Genomic DNA, 20,570 nt, shown 5'->3' with positions numbered 1-20,570 from the left:
AGCTTGTTTCACCACGTAGTAGATTGATTCAGGATTCATGGGACATATATCACTTGTGTGACCTTTATCACATAACTCGCAGTAAGTAGACATTTGTTGCACATATTGCATCTGTTGTACATGGTGCATTGTCATTTTATTCATCTGATTCGCTAATCTTGCTATATCTGCCCTCATTGCTGAGAAATCATCAAGCTCGATCACACCTGCTGCCTTTTGTTTAAGTGCTCTTTGTGGTTCCCCGTCTCCTTGCCAATTATTATCATTAACAGTGAAATTGTTTAGCAGGATCTGGATCTCACTATACGGTCTTGCCATACAACTACCCCCACATGCTGAGTCAAGATTCATCTTTGATGCCTCGTCCAACCCATCAACAAAAGTGTGACCCAACACCTCATCAGTCTTACAATGGTGTGGGCAGTCTCTGAGTAGCTTCTTGTATCTTTCCCAAGCTTGTCGAAGAGTCTCAACATCTCGTTGTTGAAACCCAAGAACCTGGCTCCTCATCGACTTTGTTTTCTTCGTGGGAAAAAACTTGATTAAGAATTTTCTTGCTAGATCATCCCAATTGTGGATTGAGTTCGCGGGCTCCTTTTGTAACCATTCCTTAGCTTCCCCCATCAGTGAAAAGGGAAACAGTGTCAGCCTGACATAGTCCTTGGAAATGTTCAAATAATTGTAAGTGTTTGTAATTTCCAGGAAGTTCTGAATGTGCCTATGCGGGTCTTCATGAGATAGACCCACATATTGCCCTGTGGATTGAATCAGTTGTACCATGTACTGTTTGAGTTCAAAGTGACCCGTTATATCAGGCTTCACAATCGCCTGAGTTATATTAGCCAGATTGGGCCTTGCAACTTCTATCACCGGACGCTCTTCATTACCTGCCATCTCTATTGGCTGTGGTTAAACTACGATGTCCAACTCTCTTTCAATTCTAGTTCTAGCTTCGACTTCCCTCCTCACTCTATGAAGTGTTCGTTCGATTTTAGGATCAAGAGGAAGGAGATTGTTTGCGCTTCTACTCCTCCGCATTCAAGAGAAGAGCATGCGTTATCACAAATAAAGCAAACTAAAAATTAAAACTTGAACAAATAATGAATAAAAGCTTAACTTAACTAAACAATCAATAACTAAGTCCCTGACAACGGCGCCAAAAACTTGTTGGTTCCCCAAGTACACGCAAGTATACGTGATCGTCAAGTAATAAAGTGACTCGAAAGTCGGATTTCAAACCCACAAAGACTTAGATCAATTGTCAACTAAGCAAATTAAAATCAATTAATTGTCCAAGATAATCAAGAGTGAGGTTTTTCTATTAAACTACTATTGCGGAAATTAAACAAGTAACAACTAACTTATCGATAATGCAAATGTGTATGATGAGATTTTACTTCAAATGAGATGAAAATTCTAGGGTTGTGGTTGGTTTATCAGTCCTATTAAGTTCAATAATCACACTCGTTAATCCAGATTATCTATGGTTGCTAATTAACCGGATCATTTATATGAATAGCATGTTCCCACAATACTACTCGCCTGCCCACAATATATCAATCATATATTCCTATGGTATTGAGTCTATCATGAATGAATATAATACGGTATTCAATTAAGCAAGATTGTTAGGTGTATTCCTATCCTAACCGCGAAATCTTCCCTCGAGCCACGGGTTCAGAAACAAGCTCTCTTTAATTCTACTCTAATTTCCCAAGCATAGCATAGATAGTAAGGTGAATTGGTAGCTACAATAATTCACAAGTTAAAACTAGAATTAAAGAAATAACCATAAGATGATAATTCAAATTAACGAAGATGTAATTAATAAACGTTAATAATCATGTCAACCACAACCCTAGAAACAAAGAGCTTAGATACTCATATTCATAGTAATATTTTTCCAAGTATTTTGCATAAACAAATTACAAAGAAAAGATAAAGGAATGAACAACTCGATGATTTTCTTCTCCAAAAGTTGTTCCACGTGATGTTCTTACCTCTGGTCGCAAAAACTCCTCTTAAAATGGTGTTTAATGACTATTTATATATGTAGGAAAAAATCCTAGACGAAATAACCAAGTACAAAACCAAAAAGGAGACAAAATAGGCTTTAAAACCTGGAACACCCTCGCTACAAACCGTGCGGCGCAAGGCAAAACGCGAGCTTCATCTCGCTGTAGCCTGTGCGATGCAAGCTCTGTCGCACGCTTTAATCCTCGCCTCGCCTACTCTAACGTGAGCAAAGTTGCTCGCTACGCCTGTTGCTATTCAATTTTGTTGCCTAACATTTTCAATTCATGTTTTTGTTTCTTTTTTCAATTGTTCTTTTTGTCTTCTTTTGATTTGTCTCTTTTGTCTTCCTTTGTAATGTTAAACTTTAATCCTTATATATCCACTAATTAAATAATCATAACTCCATTCTTGTAGTGTATAAAATACACATAAAATCTCTACTTTGCTCCAATTTCGTCTTCAACGTACCTACACATAAAATAAAACTCAATTAAGCACAAATATAGTATAGTTTAGCATTAAAGCCCCAAAATATAAGGTAAGTAATGCACTAAAAATATATAATTATAGCCAAATATCACTCTCAACTTGGAGTTTCTCAACCCGGAGTTCCTTCACTAGCTCAGTTCTTCACTCCTGGGCAATACTCTCAGATTTTACAGCTTCTCAACAAAGGAAATGAAGTTGCACCTATGGCTAATGTAGACAAAGCTGACACTGCAGGTACCTATTCTGCCCTGTTGTCCACTCTAGTTGATACTAACTGGATAATAGACACATGTGCCACTGATCATATGGTACACAATATGGCTTTGCTAAATAAGTGTTCTGATATACCTAAAAAGTTCAAAAGTAAAGTACTCTTACCTACTGGTGGTCAAGCCTCTATTACTAAATTAGGAGAGTCCTCAATCTTCCAAGATAGAACAGTTCACAATGTCTTGTATGTTCCTGAATTTAAGTACAATCTGTTGTCTGTTTCCAAAATCACTAAGGATCTAAGTTGGCATTCTTCCCTGACTTCTGTTTATTTCAGGAGCTCTTCGGTGAGAAGGTGATAGGGATTGGTAGAGAAGGGCATGGTCTCTATATTCTACAAGCAAATGGTCTAGCTTCTTCCTCACACCAGCCAATGAATAAAGGGGATAAGTGTATGCACCATTCACTTGTAAATACCATTATTAGTTCAAGTAATAAACCTGGTGGTGATATAATGAATAAGACTTGTGACAATACTCCTTTATGGCATAGAAGATTAGGTCATGCTCCTTTTAGAGTCTTGAAAAATATTGATGGTTTAAAAGTTGTACAATTGAAAGATCATCTATGTACTGTGTGTCCACTTGCCAAACAATCAAGATTACCTTTTATTCTCAGTAATATTTGTTATTTTCATCCTTTTGATCTTGTGCATGTTGATGTTTGGGGTCCCTATAGAGTACCTACGCATGATGGTAAGAGGTATTTTATGACCCTAGTAGATGATTTCTCTAGATATACCTGGATTTTCTTATTGAGTACTAAGGCAGACTCAATTGTTGTTCTGAACGATTTCTTGGTATTAGTTAGAAATCAGTTCTGTTATAATGTAAAATGTTTGAGAACTGATAATGGATCAGAGTTTGTCAACACTAAGATTATTCTCTGTTAAAGGACTTTGGAATAGTTTATCAAAGCTCATGTGTCTACACTCCTCAACAGAATGGTATAGTAGAACGAAGGCATAGGTATATTCTAGACATGTCTCGAGCCTTAAGGTCTTCATCTCTTTGAAGTTTTGGGGTGAGTGTGTTTCTACTGCAGTTTGCTTGCTGAATAGGTTGCCTACTGCTCTGCTGAAAGGCAAATCTCCCTTTGAGAAGTTGTTTCTTCGACCACCCTCTTTGCATCATTTGAGAGTGTTTGGTAGCATATGTTATGCTACTAATGTGAGAAAGACAGATAAATTCAGTCCTAGAGCATTTCCTGCAGTTCATCTTAGGTATTCATCTTCCCAAAAAGGCTATCTTATCTATGATCTTTGTACTCATCACTTCTTTGTTAGCAGGGATACTATGTTTAAGGAAGATATCTTTCCTTTTCAACATCTACAATCTGGTCATTCTCCAATCTTCCCAGTTATGCAGCTTTCAGCAGTGGATGCTTCTGTCTCACCTCCTGAAGTTGTGCAGTCCATAGTGGAGATTGAAGCTCCTATATGTGAGATGCCTCCTCCTACTCAGACTACTGATGTACCAAGCACTGCTGCTTCTCCTGCCTCTCCTCCACCTCTCATAAAGTCTTCCAGAGTGTCCAAACCTCCTATTTGGATACAAGACTATGTAGTGCACACTAAGCAGTCCACCTGTGCCTATCCAATAGCTCAGTATGTGAACTATGATCAATTGTCTTCTGCTTACATGGATTTTGTTGCTGCATATTCTGTTGTTTTTTAGCCCAGGGCATTTGCTGAAGCAAGCAAGGATCCACAGTGGGTGTATGCTATGAAGGCTGAGATCTCAACCTTGGAGGACAATAAGACTTAGTCTATTGTTGATCTACCACCTGATAAGGTTCCCATAGGATGCAAAATGATGTTTAAAGTGAAGTGCAAGTCTACTGGGGAGGTGGAAAGATACAAAGCAAGACTGGTTGCTAAAGGTTATAGTCAACAAGAGGGTCTTGACTACAAATGAGACCTTCTTTCCTGTAGCCAAAATGGTGAATGTCAGAATACTAGTGGCTCTAGCTCCAATCTCTAGTTGGTACATCTTTCAAATGGATGTCCATAATGCCTTTCTACAGGGAGATCTTGTTGAGGATGTCTACATGCAGATTCCAGATGGTTTTTTAAGCCAGGGAGAGTACAAGAAGTCTGTAAGCTTCACAAGTCTTTGTATGGCCTCAAGAAAGCACCTAGGCAATGAAACTTAAAACTGACAGAGGTCTTGACTGATATGGGGTTTGTGCAGTCACACTATGATTATTCTTTGTTTACAAAAAAGAAGAAAAGAGAGGTTGGTCATTGTTCTTGTTTATGTCGATGACCTCTTGGTCACAGGTAGTCACTTAACAACTCGTTCAGTAAGTTAGAAAGGACCTTCAGAACAAGTTCAAGATGAAGGACTTGGGAGAACTGATGTATTTCTTGGGGATTGAATTCTCCAGGTCAGAAAAGGGAATTCACATGTGCCAGAGAAAATATGCCCTTGAACTTGTCTAAAAAACAAGGGTAGCATAAGCTAAACCTGCTGGAACTCTTTTGGAATTCAATCACAAACTCACTTCTATAAAATTTGACAGAGTTGTAAACAATAAGGCAGATGTTGATGATCAACAACTTGAGGATAAAGGTGGTTATCAGAGGATTGTTGGCAGGCTACTATACTTGACTATGACCAGGCCAGACATAACATTTGTTGTTTAAGTACTCAGCCAACATATGCATGCACCAAAGCAATCTCATTTGGTAGCAGCCATGAGAGTGGTCAGATACATCAAGAATGCACCTGGACTTGGACTCTTCATGCCAGCTGCCAGCACTTTGAAGCTAACAGCCTACTGTGATTCAGACTGGGGAACTTGTGTTGAGACACGGAAATCAGTTACTGGCTATTTAGTAAAATTTGGTGATGCCTTAATCTCGTGAAAATCTAAGAAACAAGAAATGTTGTCCAGAAGTTCTGCAGAAGCTGAGTTTAGAAGTATGGCTACTACTGCAACAGAAATTACATGGCTAATAGGTCTATTCAAGGAATTGGGAAGATAGGTACTTGTACCAGTTAGGTTGTTCTGTGATAGTAAAGTTGTCATTCAAATTGCAGCTAATCCTATTTTTCATGAAAGAACAAAACATATAGATATTGATTGTCACTTTGTAAGAGAAAAGATTCAAGAAAGGAAGATTCAGACTCAACACATTGGGACTAAAGAGCAACTTGCTGATCTACTTACAAAGAGCCTGTGCACACTACAACATGACTACCTGATGGACAAGATGAGAATGAAGAACATGTATTCATCCCTCAGCTTGAGGGGGAGTGTAGAAGTTAGTAGTGATACAACTGTCACTTAGCAATGCACAATTGTCAGTTAGGTGTTAAGTTAAGTTAAGTTAAGTAGAGAAGAGTTAATTGAATTAGTTAATATGTCATTGTCAGTTGGTTAGTATATAAAAGAGAAAAGAGTCTGTAAATACACAAAGATTTATTTTCATTTGTCTAAGTACATCAGAGCTTGTCAATGGAGCTATTTCTCTCTCAATCTTCTCTGAAACTCTCTTTCTCATTCACCATGGCTGAGCTAATCAACAGAGAGGATGTTCCGATAAACTCAAAAAACAACATTCAAGCATATGCAAGCAACATATTTATGTCCATTTTGAAATTTTGAACAAGTTTTAAGTAAAAAATTGACTGATAATCCATTGGTACCCTAGTATTTTAGTGTATGTTCGATTATCACCAAAAATTTCCTCAATATTCCTCTATCACTGAGAATACAAGGGGAAAACATACTTTAATGCTAAAAAAGAGTGTACGAAGCTAAAAAATAGAGGTATGCATTACGTTTTTTTTCCTGCTCATATCACCAAGGTTTGCCATTACAGTAAAAAAGATGAAAATTTTAAAAAAAGGAAAGCGTGGTCGGCGGAAAACATACTTTAATGCTAAAAAAGGGCGTACGAAGCTACAAAATAGAGGTCTGCATTACGTTTTTTTTCCTGCTCATATTACCAAGGTGCCATTACAGTAAAAAAGATGAAAATTTGAAAAAAGGAAAGCGTGATCGGCAGGATTCGAACCTGCGCGGGCAAGGCCCACATGATTTCTAGTCATGCCCGATAACCACTCCGGCACGACCACTTGATGTTCATATATCTTACAATGAATATTATTGAATTAGTATGAACGATTGATTTTTTATTTCCCTTTATCTTCACCAATTCTCTCTTTTCGAGTGTTCGAACTTCTTTCAGTCTTTCAATTTTTGCCATGCTCCACTCATAGAAACTGCCATTTCGGCTTAATTTTCTTGTCTACTTCACTCTACAGTTCAAACCAATTCTTACAACATTTTTTCTTTAACATCTCACGGCTTCTCAGAGTAAAATCTTGGACCTTCCTCAAAAGTATCGTGTATGTGACTCTCATCAGTCTCTGAAGCATTTTGACACAAAAATAAATACTGGGTATTCTCTATTTTCAGTTTTCTTTATCAGTTCCAGCTTAAAGTGACTATCTTTATGCACTTAAAGGCATTTTATTGAAAAAAACTGGTATTAATTTGAAGCTTCTGAACCATGGGTTTTATGGCCCTGAAGCTTTTTGACAGAAAAATAAAACCTGGGTGTTCTCTATTTTCAGTTTTCTTTATTAATTTTAGCTTAAAGTTACAATCTTTATGTACTTCAAGATATTTTCTTGAAAATAATTAGTATTAATTTGAAGATTCTGAACAATGTGTTTGATGATTTGCAGGTATAAATTAGTGTGTTTATTGGTAAGATGGCTTTGACATTCCTTAGAGGGATACAGCTTAACCCTTCTATGTTATACCCATCTTCATATTTTGCAAGAAAACATGGTGTTTTGTATTGCTGTATGAGAAGTGCACAAACACAAACTGCAACCCAAGAAAAAGAACAGCCCAAGTTGAAAGTTTCCACACAAAACCAATCAAAAACAGTTGATAAAATTTTGAAAGATTATGAGGCAGTTATAGGCATAGAAACACATGTTCAACTTTCTACTCTTACTAAGGCCTTTTGTAGCTGCCCTTATAACTACGGTTCTCCACCAAATACCAGTGTTTGTCCTGTTTGTATGGGTTTGCCTGGCGCATTGCCGGTTTTGAACTCAAAGGTGATTGAGTGTGCAGTAAGAGTTGGCCTTGCACTTAATTGTAAACTGTCTTTTAGTTCCAAGTTTGATAGGAAGCAGTATTTTTATCCTGACCTTCCAAAAGGGTATCAAATATCACAGTTTGATATCCCAATTGCGAGTGGCGGATATCTTGATGTGGATCTTCCAGTTGAGTTTGGTGGTGGCCATAGAAAGTTTGGCGTTACCAGGGTGCATATGGAAGAAGATGCAGGGAAGCTGCTTCATACCGACGGTGGGAGTTACTCGCAGGAAAGAACTTCTCCTTACTCATTTAAACATTCTTGTGCTCGTCATCTTCGTTTTCTATTTTCTGCCCCTTTCTTTCAGACAGCATATTCTTGCATTTATCAGATGCATCACATTGTAATGTTTAAGTTCCGTTGATGATTGTTTCAAATTGTGTAACTTATTTGTATATGTGCATGAATGGAGTTAGATTATTTGATCTAATATACTTGTTGCCTCTATTGATAAAGTATTCCTTATGGTTTTAAGATTCACTATGACTCTTAGACGGAAGTTGATTTATTTGGCTTTCTTTTGCAGGTTGACTTAAATAGGGCGGGAGTTCCATTGTTGGAAATCGTCTCTGAGCCAGATATGAGAACTGGTATTGAAGCCGCAGAATATGCTGCAGAATTGCAAAGGTTGGTCAGGTATCTGGGAGTGAGTAACGGAAATATGCAAGAAGGATCACTTCGCTGTGACGTCAATATCTCAGTTCGTCCTATTGGGCAGTTAGAGTTTGGTACAAAGGTTTGCATTATGTGCCTGCCATCTCTTTTGCTTTCCCTTATGCATGGGAAATTCAGATTTAAGATAGCTGTTGATTCAGCATAAGATTGGAAACTTTCTAGTTTGCTTTCCTTTGTGGATGTTTTTTCCATCTTATCTTGTTCTGTCATTCTTCTGGATGGATGGTTAGGTTAGTTTTTGTTAGGATCGGGAACTTGAGTAGTGCGGAATTTAGCCAAACAATGTTATAATGACAATAACAAAGACAATGCAAGTTGATAACAACGACAATTAAAGCATATAAAGAAGACACTAATTTAACGTGGTTCGGTCAATGTGACCTACGTCCACAAGCGGAGATGAGCAAATTCACTATAGCAACGAGAGTACAAAAAAGCTTACAAAATTAGAGTAAATATTCTAATTAATCCCAAATACCCCCGAGAGAATAACCTCACAAGATCACTCCAAAGAAAGGGGATCACATAAGTGTTTCCCAACACTCAACTCTCTTATAAAATACTCTCAATTACTAAAGGAGGAGAAGAAACAAGAAATGAAGACTCAAGTCTTGTTGGTGTGTTTAGAATCAGCTCAATTTATAGCCAAAAGAATTTAAGTTGCTTGATATACCGTATACAATTGGCCAACAAGGCCTAGAATGAGAGGACATAATATGCCCAACAAGGTCACTAAGGAAAAGCCATGAAGAAGCCAACAAGGCTAATAATCATTGGCCAAAAGTAGGCCACATATATTACAAATCTCCACCTTGGACTAGTTTTGGTTAATATAGAAAACTTACTTCACCTTCTTCGGAAAAAGCCCCAACGGGCAATATCATTCTTCATAAATGCCAATCAAGTTCACGCAAAGCTTGAACTTGACAACTGGAAGAGGTTTCGTAAACATGTCAGCGGGATTGTCTCTAGTGTTGATCTTCTGAACACGGACTTTTCCTTCAGCAATTGTTTCTCGGATGAAGTGATATTTGATATCAATGTGTTTCGTCTTTCATAATACATCTGATCTTTAGTCAAGTGAATGGCACTTTGACTATCACAGAAAATGGTAATACCACTTTGGTGTGAACTGAGTTCAGCAAATAGACCCTTCAACCATAAGGCTTCTTTGATCGCCTCGGTTACTGCCATATATTCTGCTTCGGTAGTAGATAAAGCTACTACATGTTGTAATGTAGCTTTCCAACTGATAGCGCAACCACCAATGCAAAATACGTAGCCTGTCAATGATCTTCCTTTGTCAAGATCACCTGCATAATCCGAGTCTACAAAACCAACCAAAGTGTTAGTATTTTTCCCAGATTCCAAACATATGTTTGAAGTACCTTGCAAGTATCTGGGAATCTATTTCACAGCCTGCCAATGTGCTTTACCAGGGCAAGCCATATACCGGCTTACCACGCTCACTGCTTGTGAAATGTCTGGACGTGTACAAACCATTGCATACATAATACTGCCGACTGCACTGGAATAAGGAACTTGTGCCATGTACCTCTCTTCTTCCTCTGACTGCGGGGACTGAGCAACTGATAATTTAAAATGAGCAGCAAGGAGGGTGCTAACTGGTTTAGCATCTTTCATGCCAAACCTCTCCAAGACTTTCTCCAAGTATTTCTTCTTGGCCAGGATTAACCTGTTGGCTTTTCGATCTCTTTTTATCTCCATGCCAAGGATTTTCTTAGCTACTCCCAAATTTTTCATCTCAAATTCACTTTTCAGCTGACTTTTCAAATTGTGAATTTATGTTAAATCCTTAGCAGCAATGAGCATGTCATCAACATAAAGTAATAAGTACACAAATGAACCATCATTTAACTTCCGGAAGTAAACACAACTATCATACATGCTCCTCGAATAACCATGACCCAACATAAATGAATCAAACCTTTTGTACCATTGTCTTGGAGACTGCTTTAATCCGTACAAGGATTTCTTCAACAAGCAAACATGATTTTCTTTTCCTTCAATTTCAAATCCTTCGGTTTGATGCATGCATATTTGTTCCTCAAGTTCGCCATGCAAGAAAGCTGTCTTAACATCAAGTTGTTTTAATTTCAAATCATATATGGCAACTAAGGCAAGCAAGACACGAATAGAGTTATGTTTAACAACAGGTGAGAAAATATCATTAAAATCAACTCCTTGTACCTGACTATAGCCCTTTGCAACTAATCGTGCTTTATACCTCGCATCTTCAACCCCTGGAATGTCATCTTTTTTCTTGAAGACCCATTTGCAACCAACAATTCTTTTTCCTGACGGCGGTTTCACAAGAGACCAAGTACCATTCTTGTGGAGCGACTCAATTTCTTCATTCATTGCAATCATCCACTTGGCTGAGTCAGCACCAAAAACTACTTCTGAATATTTTGATGGTTCTCCAATTTCTTCAGTTTCCTGTGTGTAATATATGTGGCCTACTTTTGGCCAATGATTATTATAGCCTGTTTGGCCAAGCTTGAGAAATCAGCTTATTTTGAGAAGTATTTTTTTCAAAAGTGCTTTTGAAAAAAATACTTTGGGAGAGAAGCAGTTTGTGTTTGGCTAATCACTCTGAAAAGCACTTTTGAGCAATAATCTGTATTTGGCCAAGCTTTTCAGAAAGTGCTTTTAAGTATCAAATTACGAATAAGGACATAGAATAGATTTACTTAATAGTTAATATTATAAGTAAATAAATAATCTTAAAAATTTATTATTACATGCAATAATTAAATCTTTTCATTTTATTTAAGTAAAATATGAAAATAAAATTTAAAAGTACTTAATTCTTTTAATATAAGTTAAATATATTAAAAATCATTCAACAAATATAAAAATATTCATCCCTAAAGTCACTATATATTAGAAAGCTATCTTAAAAATAATAAGAAATATTTATACATTAATATCCTAAGTATTAGGTTTAACGGTTATTTTGGTATATAATATATTTTGTTAAGGGTATTTTTGGTAAGAAGAAAAGTCAACTGTTTCTGCTTCTACTTTTGAGAAGAAGCTACTTTTTACGATTTCTCAGAAATTTCTTCTGCTTCTTCCCAAAAGCACTTTTTTTCCTCAAAAAAGCTTGGCCAAACACCTCAAGTTAGGAAAAAAGTGCTTTTGAGAAAAAAAGCACTTTTGGCCTCTTGAGAAGCTTGGCCAAACAAGCTATTAGCCTTGTTGGCTTCTTTATGGCCTTTCCTTAGTGACCTTGTTGGACATATTATGTCCTCTCATTCTAGGCCTTGTTGGCCAATTGTATACCAAGTAACTCAAATTCCTTTGGCTATAAATTGAGCTGATTCTAAACACACCATCAAGACTTGAGTCTTCATTTCTGGTTTGTTCTCCTCCTTTAGTAATTGAGAGTGTTTTGTAAGAGAGTTAAGTGAGCGTGAAGCGAAGCGTGCACTTTTTTCATGTGAAGCGCAATATAACACATAAATAAAAAAAATTAAATAGGCATAAATGAATGACCAAGAACTCAATAAAAATAACATATTAAGCAAATGTTTCAATTATAAATTAAGAAGTAAATAATAGATACTAAAACTAGATAGTCAATAATCCTCAAAAGTCGTAACATAGTAACATACTAGGCAAATGCAAAACCAAATCACAAAAGGAACTGTTAAAACATGGCATAACAGTGAACAACAGAAAACAGAGCAGTGAACAGTGAACAACAGAAATTTTAAAAAAAAAACAGAGCACAAGCATAAATTAGAAAATAGGGGTGAACAGAGAAATAAGAACTGAAAAAAATAGAAAAGAAGAAAAGAATAGGGGAGAGAAGTTGAACAATGAACAGTGAAATGAGTGAACAGCAGAAATTTTTTTTAAAAAAACAGAGCACAAGCATAAAACAGGGCAGAACTGATAAATAAGAACTGAAAAAAATAGAAAAGAAGAAGAGAAAGAGAAGAAGAGTCGAACAGTGAACAGTGAAGCAGAGAAAATCAGTAGAGGAAGAGAAGAGAAGAAAGAATTAAAGGAGAAGAGGAGAAGAAGAGAAGAAGAGCAGAAGAGAAACTTACCTGAAGAGCAGAAGAGAAAAAGTCGAAGGTTGCAGTTGTCGCTTGCGGCAGAGAAGCAGATGTTTGGAAGAAGTGTGTGGCTTGTGCAAGTGTATTTGCAATTTTTTTTAAGAAAACCCTAGGTAGCCATTGGACCTCGCTTAAGCGAGCTTTTCTGTGCTTTTTTCATCACCTCGCTTCTCGCTTTTTAGGGTGAAGCGTGCGCTTATTTATCAATGCCGCGCTTTAGGGCAGAAAGGCGCAGGCCCCTCGCCTCGCTTCTGCGCTTTAAGCGAGAAGCGTGCGCTTTTAATAACACTGGACTTGGGAAACACTTGTGTGATCCCCTTTCTTTGGAGTGATCTTGTGAGGTTATTCTCTTGGGGGTATTTGGGATTAATTAGAGTATTTACTCTAATTTTGTATGCTCTTTTGTACTCTTGTTGCTATAGTGAATTTGCTCCTTTCCGCTTGTGGATGTAGGTCACACTAACTAACCACGTTAAATTGATGTCTTCTTTATATGCTTTAATTGCCGTTGCTATCAACTTGCATTGTCTTTGTTATTGTCATTATAACATTGTTTGGCTAAATTCCGCACTACCCGAGTTCCCGATCCTAACACTGTGCAACTGAAAAAGCAAATGCAACATAATCCAAACCTTAATGGTTGTTTACTTTCTCTTCTTGGTCTATGTTTGGCTATAGAATACTCCTCTTTCTCTTGTTCAACTTCAGGAGTCTGAACTTCAGGAATTTCAGGTTTTGGCTCAACTTCAGGAGTTTCAACTGTATTTTGCCCCAAAGTTGATGAGCTTGGCTCAGAAGGAATGTCAATCTCAACCTCCACCTGCTTCTGTGTACTCTTTCCTTTATCTGTATTACTGTTACAAGAACTAGAAGACTCTTTTCTAGAATGTAACATAGAGGATTCATCAAAGGTTACATCTCTGCTAATTATAAATTTTGGTGTCGTGGGATCAGGATACCATAGTCGGTATCCTTTCACCCCAGATGCATACCCAAGGAAAATGCACTTTTTAGCCGTTGACTCTAATTTTCCATCATTTACGTGCATATATGCAGGGCAACCAAATATCTTTAAATCACAATAATTAGCAGGAGTACCTGACCACATTTCCTCTGGAGTCTTAAAGTTCAAAGGTGCAGAAGGAGCTCGGCTGACAATATAACAAGTTGTAGAGATAGCTTCTGCCCAAAAGGCGTTTGTCAGCATTTGAAATCATGCAACGAGCCCTTTCCAAAAGAGTTTTATTCATCCTTTCTGCCACACCATTTTGCTGAGGTGTCATTCTCACAGTACGATGTCGAGCAATTCCTTCATTCTTGCAAAATTTGTTGAATTCATCATTACAAAATTCCAAGCCATTTGTTCTAAGCCGCTTAATCTGTTTTCCTGTTTGCTTCTCAATCAAAATTTTCCATTGTTTGAAATTTAAGAAAACATCATTTTTATTTTTCAGGAAATAAACCCAAACTTTTCTTGAATAATTATCAATGAAAGTTAACATATACTTGGCACCACCTTTTGATGGGGTACGTGAAAGACCCCAAAGATCTGAATGAATGTAATCCAAAGTACCTTTTGTTCTATGAATCGCTGGAGATTTGAAGCTGACTCTTTTTTGCTTCCCGAACACAACGTTCACAGAACTCCATATTTCCGGTACTTTGGCCACATAAGAGACCTCTTTTGCTGAGGATGGAAAGCCTTTTCCACTCGTATGCCCCAATCGCATATGCCACAATTTGGTGATGTCAAAATTTTGATTTATTTGATGTTGAAACTGCAGCAGCACCTGTAACAGTAGATCCCAATAGAGTATACAACGTACCAGATCTGCGTGCTTTCATGGTCACAAGAGCACCATGAGAAACTTTCAAAACTCCACCTTCACATGTGTACTTGCACCCAAGAGATTCTAATGTACCCAAAGAGATGATATTTTTCTTCAGGTGGGGAACATGTCTAACATCGGTGAGAGTTTTCACCACACTATCGTGCATTTTGATTCGGACTGTACCTTTTCCAATAACTTTGCAGGCAGCATTATTTTCCATCAAGACAACTCCACTTCCAATAGATTCATATGTAGTAAATAAATCCTGATTGGGACACATATGATAAGAACAACCCGAATCTAAAATCCACTCATTGTTAGATTTGAAACTATTATTAGTTGCCAAAAAAATAGTTCCCTCAGTCGCATCAGCAGCTACACTTGCTTCGGCAGTGTCAATATTTTTGTGTTCATTTTTCTTTTCTTTATGCTTTTCTTTATTTTTCAGTTTAAAGCATTCAGAAATAATATGACCATTCTTATGACAATATTTGCACATGACATTTTTGTATCTGGATTTTGACCTTGATTTAGATCTCTCACTACTTGAATCTTTTTTATTGGATCTACCTCTTATGAAAAAGCCTTCCCCTTGGTTCCCGCTAGTTTCCCCAGTAATATCTCTATCTATTTGTTCTTTTGATTTCAAAATAGATTTGATATCTTTATAAGAGATATTATCCTTTCCATAAAGCATAGTATTTCTTATATGTTTAAACGATTGGGGTAAGGAAACAAGCAATAACATAGCTTGATCCTGATCTTTGATTTCAGCATCTATGTTACTTAAATCCATAAGAAGAGAATCAAAAGTATCAAGATGTGTAAGTATAGAGGTACCTTCAGCCATACGAAAAGTGTAGAGTTTTTGCTTTAGGTAAAGTCTGTTTTCTACTGTTCTTTTCATATATAGGGTTTTCAGCTTTTCCCATATGCCTTTGGCTGAGCTTTCTGCTGCAACTTCACGCAAAACTTCATTTGAGAGATTTAAAATAATACCTGCTTTTGCCTTTTTGTCTATGACGGCAAACTTCTCGTCCGTCATTTTATCCGACTTCTTCTCATTTACTTGCAGTGCCAAATCTAAGCTATCCTGAATTATGATAGCTTCCATCGTTAATTGCCACATTCCGAAGTTTGCACTTCGGTTAAATTTCTCAACATAAGACTTTGTTAGAGTCATTTTGGCTATTTAAACTAACCCGATTAGATCCGGCTCTAATACCAATTTGTTAGGATCGGGAACTCAATTATAATGACAATAATAAAGACAATGCAAGTTGATAACAACGACAATTAAAGCGTATAAAGAAGACACCAATTTAATGTGGTTCGGTCAGTGTGACCTACGTCCACAAGCGGAGATGAGCAAATTTACTATAGCAACAAGAGTACAAAAGAGCTTACAAAATTCGAGTAAATATTCTAATTAATCCCAAATACCCCCGAGACAATAACCTCACAAGATCACTCTAAAGAAAGGGGATCACACAAGTGTTTCCCAACACTCAACTCTCTTACAAAATACTCTCAATTACTAAAGGAGGAGAAGAAACCAGAAATGAAGACTCAAGTCTTGTTGGTGTGTTTAGAATCAGCTCAATTTATAGCCAAAGGAATTTGAGTTGCTTGGTATACAAGGCCTAGAATGAGAGAACATAATATGTCCAACAAGGTCATTAAGGAAAGGCCATGAAAAAGCTAACAAGGCTAATAATCATTGGCCAAAAGTAGGCCACATATATTACAGTTTTGTGTTTTAAGTGAAACATTGGCTCCAATTCCGTTATTCATCTATGCACCACAAAAAATGGTCCTCTCTATAATCAGTTAAATGGACAACTTGATTTAGCCACAGCTGCAAGTTCAGTTTCGCCATTTATGAAATTCTTGCTTTAACATCAAACTTAGTAAGGAACTGTACTTGTCATTTGAATGTGGACATGGTTTTGGATAGGTCCCAGAGGAGACTAGATTTGCATGCCAACTTTAGTAAACCTGAATTTTATATTCTGATAAACTTAATTTCAGCTTCATTTGGTGGAAACCACCTTTGTTGGAGAAAATTGAAACTGGAGACATGTTTATCAAATAATTCTTTTTTTCTCTTAATCCCTCAAACTACATATTGAATGCCATTCAGTAAATGGCTAGTTAATCCAATGTAACTGTTGCTAGAGTGACGGGAATTTCCCCATTTTTGCAACTTTCATATCAATAACATGGATTCTTCTGCCTTATGGGCCGTGTTTCTGCTTCATCTGGCATTATTTTTTTACTGTTGCTTTTCTATGTTTTGGAAATTCTCCGCATTAACTTAAGTGAGCATTGTATATGATGAACTGATATTTCATCTCACGTCAGGTGGAAATTAAAAACTTGAACTCCTTCTCATCGGTGAGTAGGGCCATTGATTATGAAATTTCAAGACAGGTGCTTCTACATAGCCAAGGCCAGGTTGATCAAATTGTACAGGAAACTCGACTATGGGAGGAAGGTGCTCAGGTATGCGACTGTTAGTTTCATGCTACTGCAGTATGTCAGATTAATTTATTCAAGTCTTTCCATGGAAAACTTATATGCTTAACTTTCTCATACTTTTAGAAAACAGTAACAATGCGGAAAAAGGAAGGACTTGCTGACTATCGTTATTTCCCTGAACCTGATCTTCCTGGAGTTACTCTCACCGAGGAGTATGTGGACAATATCCGTGAGTCATTGCCTGAAGTTCCGGAAGCTAAGCGTCGGAGGTACGAGAACATGGGCCTAAGCATGCAAGATGTCTTGTTTCTCGCCAATGACATGAATGTAAGTGCTGCTCATCTTCAGGTTCTGATTATACTGGCCTTATTGACATGTTGACCCTCCATTGCTGTAATCTATCAAGCTGATGTTATTTAGTACGGGCTTAACCTGTGCATGAATTGCTTCCTTCCGGAGATTTAGTTTGCTGTTTTAAATCCTTAAGCAGCTACCGGGAAGCATTATTTGACTTTTATGTATATGTAAGGCCATTTAGCAGTACGGCCCCTGGACATGTCTACCTCCCTTCCCCCTTCTCTTCCGATGGCCCAATGAGACCAACCCCTCCCCCCTTCCACCCCCCACCCCTGGGGTGGGGGGTGGGGGGGAGTTTGTGGAAACTTGAATAAGTAAAGTTTTGCATGCATGGATTTCCCAATTTAGTTTTTTTTCAAGGATGTCCTGAAGCATGAGATGCCTTCATCATCCTGCTCTTAAAATTCTTGAACTGTTAACTTTCAAAACCATGTTTCTTTTCCAGCCTTTTCAATTATTTCTTTGTTGAAATGTTCAAAATCCACTAATAATTGAATGTTTCAGACTGCAGAATTTTTTGATGCAACAATTGCAGCTGGTGCTGATGTAAAGCTTGCTGCCAATTGGATTATGGGTGATATTGCTGCATATATGAAAAATGAAAAAGTGACTATCAATGAGATTAAACTTTCCCCTCAAGAACTTGGGGAGCTCATAGCTTCAATTAAAGATGGGACTATCAGTGGAAAGATTGGGAAGGAGGTAATTACACTTTGCGCATATATATATATATATATATATATATATATATATATATATATTATAAGGATTTTGGGTGCTGATATATCATTTTTTTAATGGTCGAAAGTCATACTTAATGATTTATGTGTACATTGTTAAGTAGAAATTTAATATTGTTGATCTTCCTCACCATTTAAAATATTTTTGGGTGTGCTGAGATTGGGGGTTTGTCGAGTTACAAGTTGTTAGCTTCTGAAGTTAGCATTAATTCTCCTCGTTCCTGATTTCTTCTGGAAATCACAGACGTTCAATTGATTGTAGTTGCCTTTGAGTACCCAGGATTTGGTATATTGTTTCCTTTTTGGTGTCGATGCTTCTAACTGCAGCATCTTAGAAACAGGGTAGTTAAAGATGGAACATATATATCAGGAATTAAACATATACCTTTTATCAGACAGTCAGGAGTGATAAGATTTGCTATAGAGGCCAATTAAAAGAGTCTCAGCGATGGCAGCAATGTAACCCTTTGTAGTGAACTGAACTTTGCGATAATAATTAACTATTGTTTGAGCGTGAGAAATCAGCTTTACTATTCGAGAATCGTACTGGCATAATTAGTGTGTCATGAAAGTTATTTCGAAAATACATGTGCTTAGAAGAGAAGGGAAGAGTATACTTGTGCATTATGAGTAGCATTCGTTATAACTGCTTAAATATATGCCAGTGGACCGCTTTCTTCACTGGCTTTACTTGGATCCACTCTGTTCAATTAGCATGTTTCTGTTTGATCAGTTGTCATTGAACTTTACAGATTTTATTTGAGCTAATGGCCAAGGGTGGAACTGTCAAGGGACTGATAAAAGAAAAGGATTTGGTTCAGGTAAGCTGGCTTGCAATATTGCAAGGACTCTAGTTTATTCCTCTTGTTTCGAATCAATATAAGTCAAATGTCTTTGCTGTTCCGTTGAAGAGCTGTTAAATTATCTATAGAAATGGGTTCTTTTAAATTTCTAAACCATATAATTATCACCTTTCATCATTTACTACGTCTAGTTATCCTCATTCTGATAGGTAGAGTTAAAGTCATAGACCATATTACCTGACTTGTAGTCGTTTAGAGATCCTTTGATTAAAAATGAGGAAGCTGATCATGACACAACTACAACTAAAGATACTTGAGGAGGAATATACACCTCAAATAGACATCCAGCCAACTTCAGATTGCCAGAAGATTATGTTAACTAGGTTGATGCTTAGTGTTACTTCCAAGGCTTAACGATTTGCATAACAAAACCCTATTTATAACAAGTTGAGATGAAAATTGAGGTATTATTATGGTATAAGCTTTAAAAACCTAATGACTAAATTATTATTATCCCAGCTTTGTAAAAGCCTCAGCACAACTCTGTTAGTTTGACTGTAAGAACTTTGTGCAAAATCTACTTTAAATGGCATTGATAATTGCCAAAATTATCTTCTGAAGCGTGTCGAGCTGTGTGTGCATGTTTTTCGATTACACTGCCTTGAATAGGGATTTCTACCATGAGCTATCTTGTCCGGAAACAAATCTTGACCGAAGTGAACTATCTATAATTCAGACTGACTGTCCTTGTGGTAATGTTTTTGAAGTTATTTGATCTAAAGAAGTGTTTGTTGTTGTCGATTTACATGACTGGCAATTGGAAACTAGTTAGGCAACTTGCATACACGTTATGAAAGGAATCTGATGTACTTTTCTATTTTTGAATAAACAGATTGTTGACACTGCGGAGATTGAGAAAATGGTAGATAAGGTGATTGCAGATAATCCAAAGCAGCTAGAACAATACCGTGGTGGTAAAACTAAATTGCAAGGTTTTTTTGCTGGCCAGGTATGTTTTCCTTTAGTTCTCCTTGAATTTTATTGTTTTGACATCAAGCTGACTAATATTTTTTTCCACATTTGTGATCACTAGGTGATGAAGGAATCGAAAGGCAAAGCAAATCCAAAACTTTTGAACAAAATCCTTTTAGAAAAATTAAATGCTACAAGCTGATGTTGGCTGTTGTCTGATCACGTGCGAGCTCTGTTTAGTTCTTTCTTTTCCTGGTCAATATATGCAGTACTAGACCTTTGCTTCCCTCTCTTATCATATTGCTCATGTTCCATATGATGTGATTTCAGTGATTGGCTATTGATGCAGAAGCTGCATATTAAGTGGTCATCATCTTGGTATCTCCCAATTACAATTGTAAGTACCCGAAATGTGCTTCTAGATCGTTTGCTGTCGTCTGCACTGAGGAAGACAAATTTAGCAGAGTTAGGGTGGGTCATTACTTTCGAGATTTTTTTGAACTAGTTCTTAATAAGTACAACCTTGGTATAATTTCAAACTGCCAAGCTTCTGATTTATGTACTATCATCTGGAGGGAATAAGCTACTTGTTAATGCAATTGTAGCTGCATACTTTCTTCCTTAAAGTGTAATTAAAGTATGCAGTTTTTTTATGGATTCAACGTCATTTCCATATTTCTGGTGATGAAGCTATTGTTCTAGATATTTTTTTTTCCTTT

At 37.0% G+C, this 20,570-nt stretch overlaps 1 protein-coding gene and 1 non-coding gene across 2 annotated transcripts; one reads left to right on the top strand and one right to left on the bottom strand.

The window, feature by feature from the left end:
* Positions 1–6,778: 6,778 nt before the first annotated feature.
* TRNAS-AGA (transfer RNA serine (anticodon AGA)) lies at positions 6,779–6,860 on the bottom strand. Its single transcript has one exon. It is a non-coding gene; the product is annotated as a tRNA-Ser (tRNA).
* Positions 6,861–6,957: 97 nt separating this feature from the next.
* LOC104086479 (glutamyl-tRNA(Gln) amidotransferase subunit B, chloroplastic/mitochondrial) lies at positions 6,958–20,536 on the top strand. The gene is made up of 10 exons (XM_070185793.1): positions 6,958–7,186; positions 7,476–8,130; positions 8,428–8,636; positions 16,863–17,003; positions 17,103–17,306; positions 17,841–18,038; positions 18,829–18,897; positions 19,772–19,888; positions 19,973–20,074; positions 20,182–20,536. The coding sequence occupies exons 2-9, from the start codon at positions 7,503–7,505 to the stop codon at positions 20,051–20,053; spliced, it is 1,647 nt and encodes a 548-aa protein (XP_070041894.1). The 5' UTR covers positions 6,958–7,186; positions 7,476–7,502; the 3' UTR covers positions 20,054–20,074; positions 20,182–20,536.
* The last annotated feature ends 34 nt before the right edge of the window (positions 20,537–20,570 follow it).

The sequence above is a fragment of the Nicotiana tomentosiformis genome, chromosome 9 (genome assembly GCF_000390325.3).
Source record: "Nicotiana tomentosiformis chromosome 9, ASM39032v3, whole genome shotgun sequence".
NCBI classification, from domain to species: domain Eukaryota; kingdom Viridiplantae; phylum Streptophyta; class Magnoliopsida; order Solanales; family Solanaceae; genus Nicotiana; species Nicotiana tomentosiformis.
The sequence above is the reverse complement of the archived record's forward strand: the minus strand, read 5'-3'. Positions and strand labels throughout refer to the sequence as shown.

What these genes read in the sequence shown, in the direction of transcription:
- LOC104086479 (XM_070185793.1), top strand. Translation starts at nt 7,503, where the DNA reads ATGGCTTTGACATTCCTTAGAGGGATACAGCTTAACCCTTCTATGTTA. An exon ending in AGTTAGAGTTTGGTACAAAG is followed by an intron (nt 8,637 to 16,862) that starts GTTTGCATTATG and finishes ATCTCACGTCAG; the next exon opens with GTGGAAATTAAAAACTTGAA. An exon ending in AAGAAAAGGATTTGGTTCAG is followed by an intron (nt 18,898 to 19,771) that starts GTAAGCTGGCTT and finishes TTGAATAAACAG; the next exon opens with ATTGTTGACACTGCGGAGAT.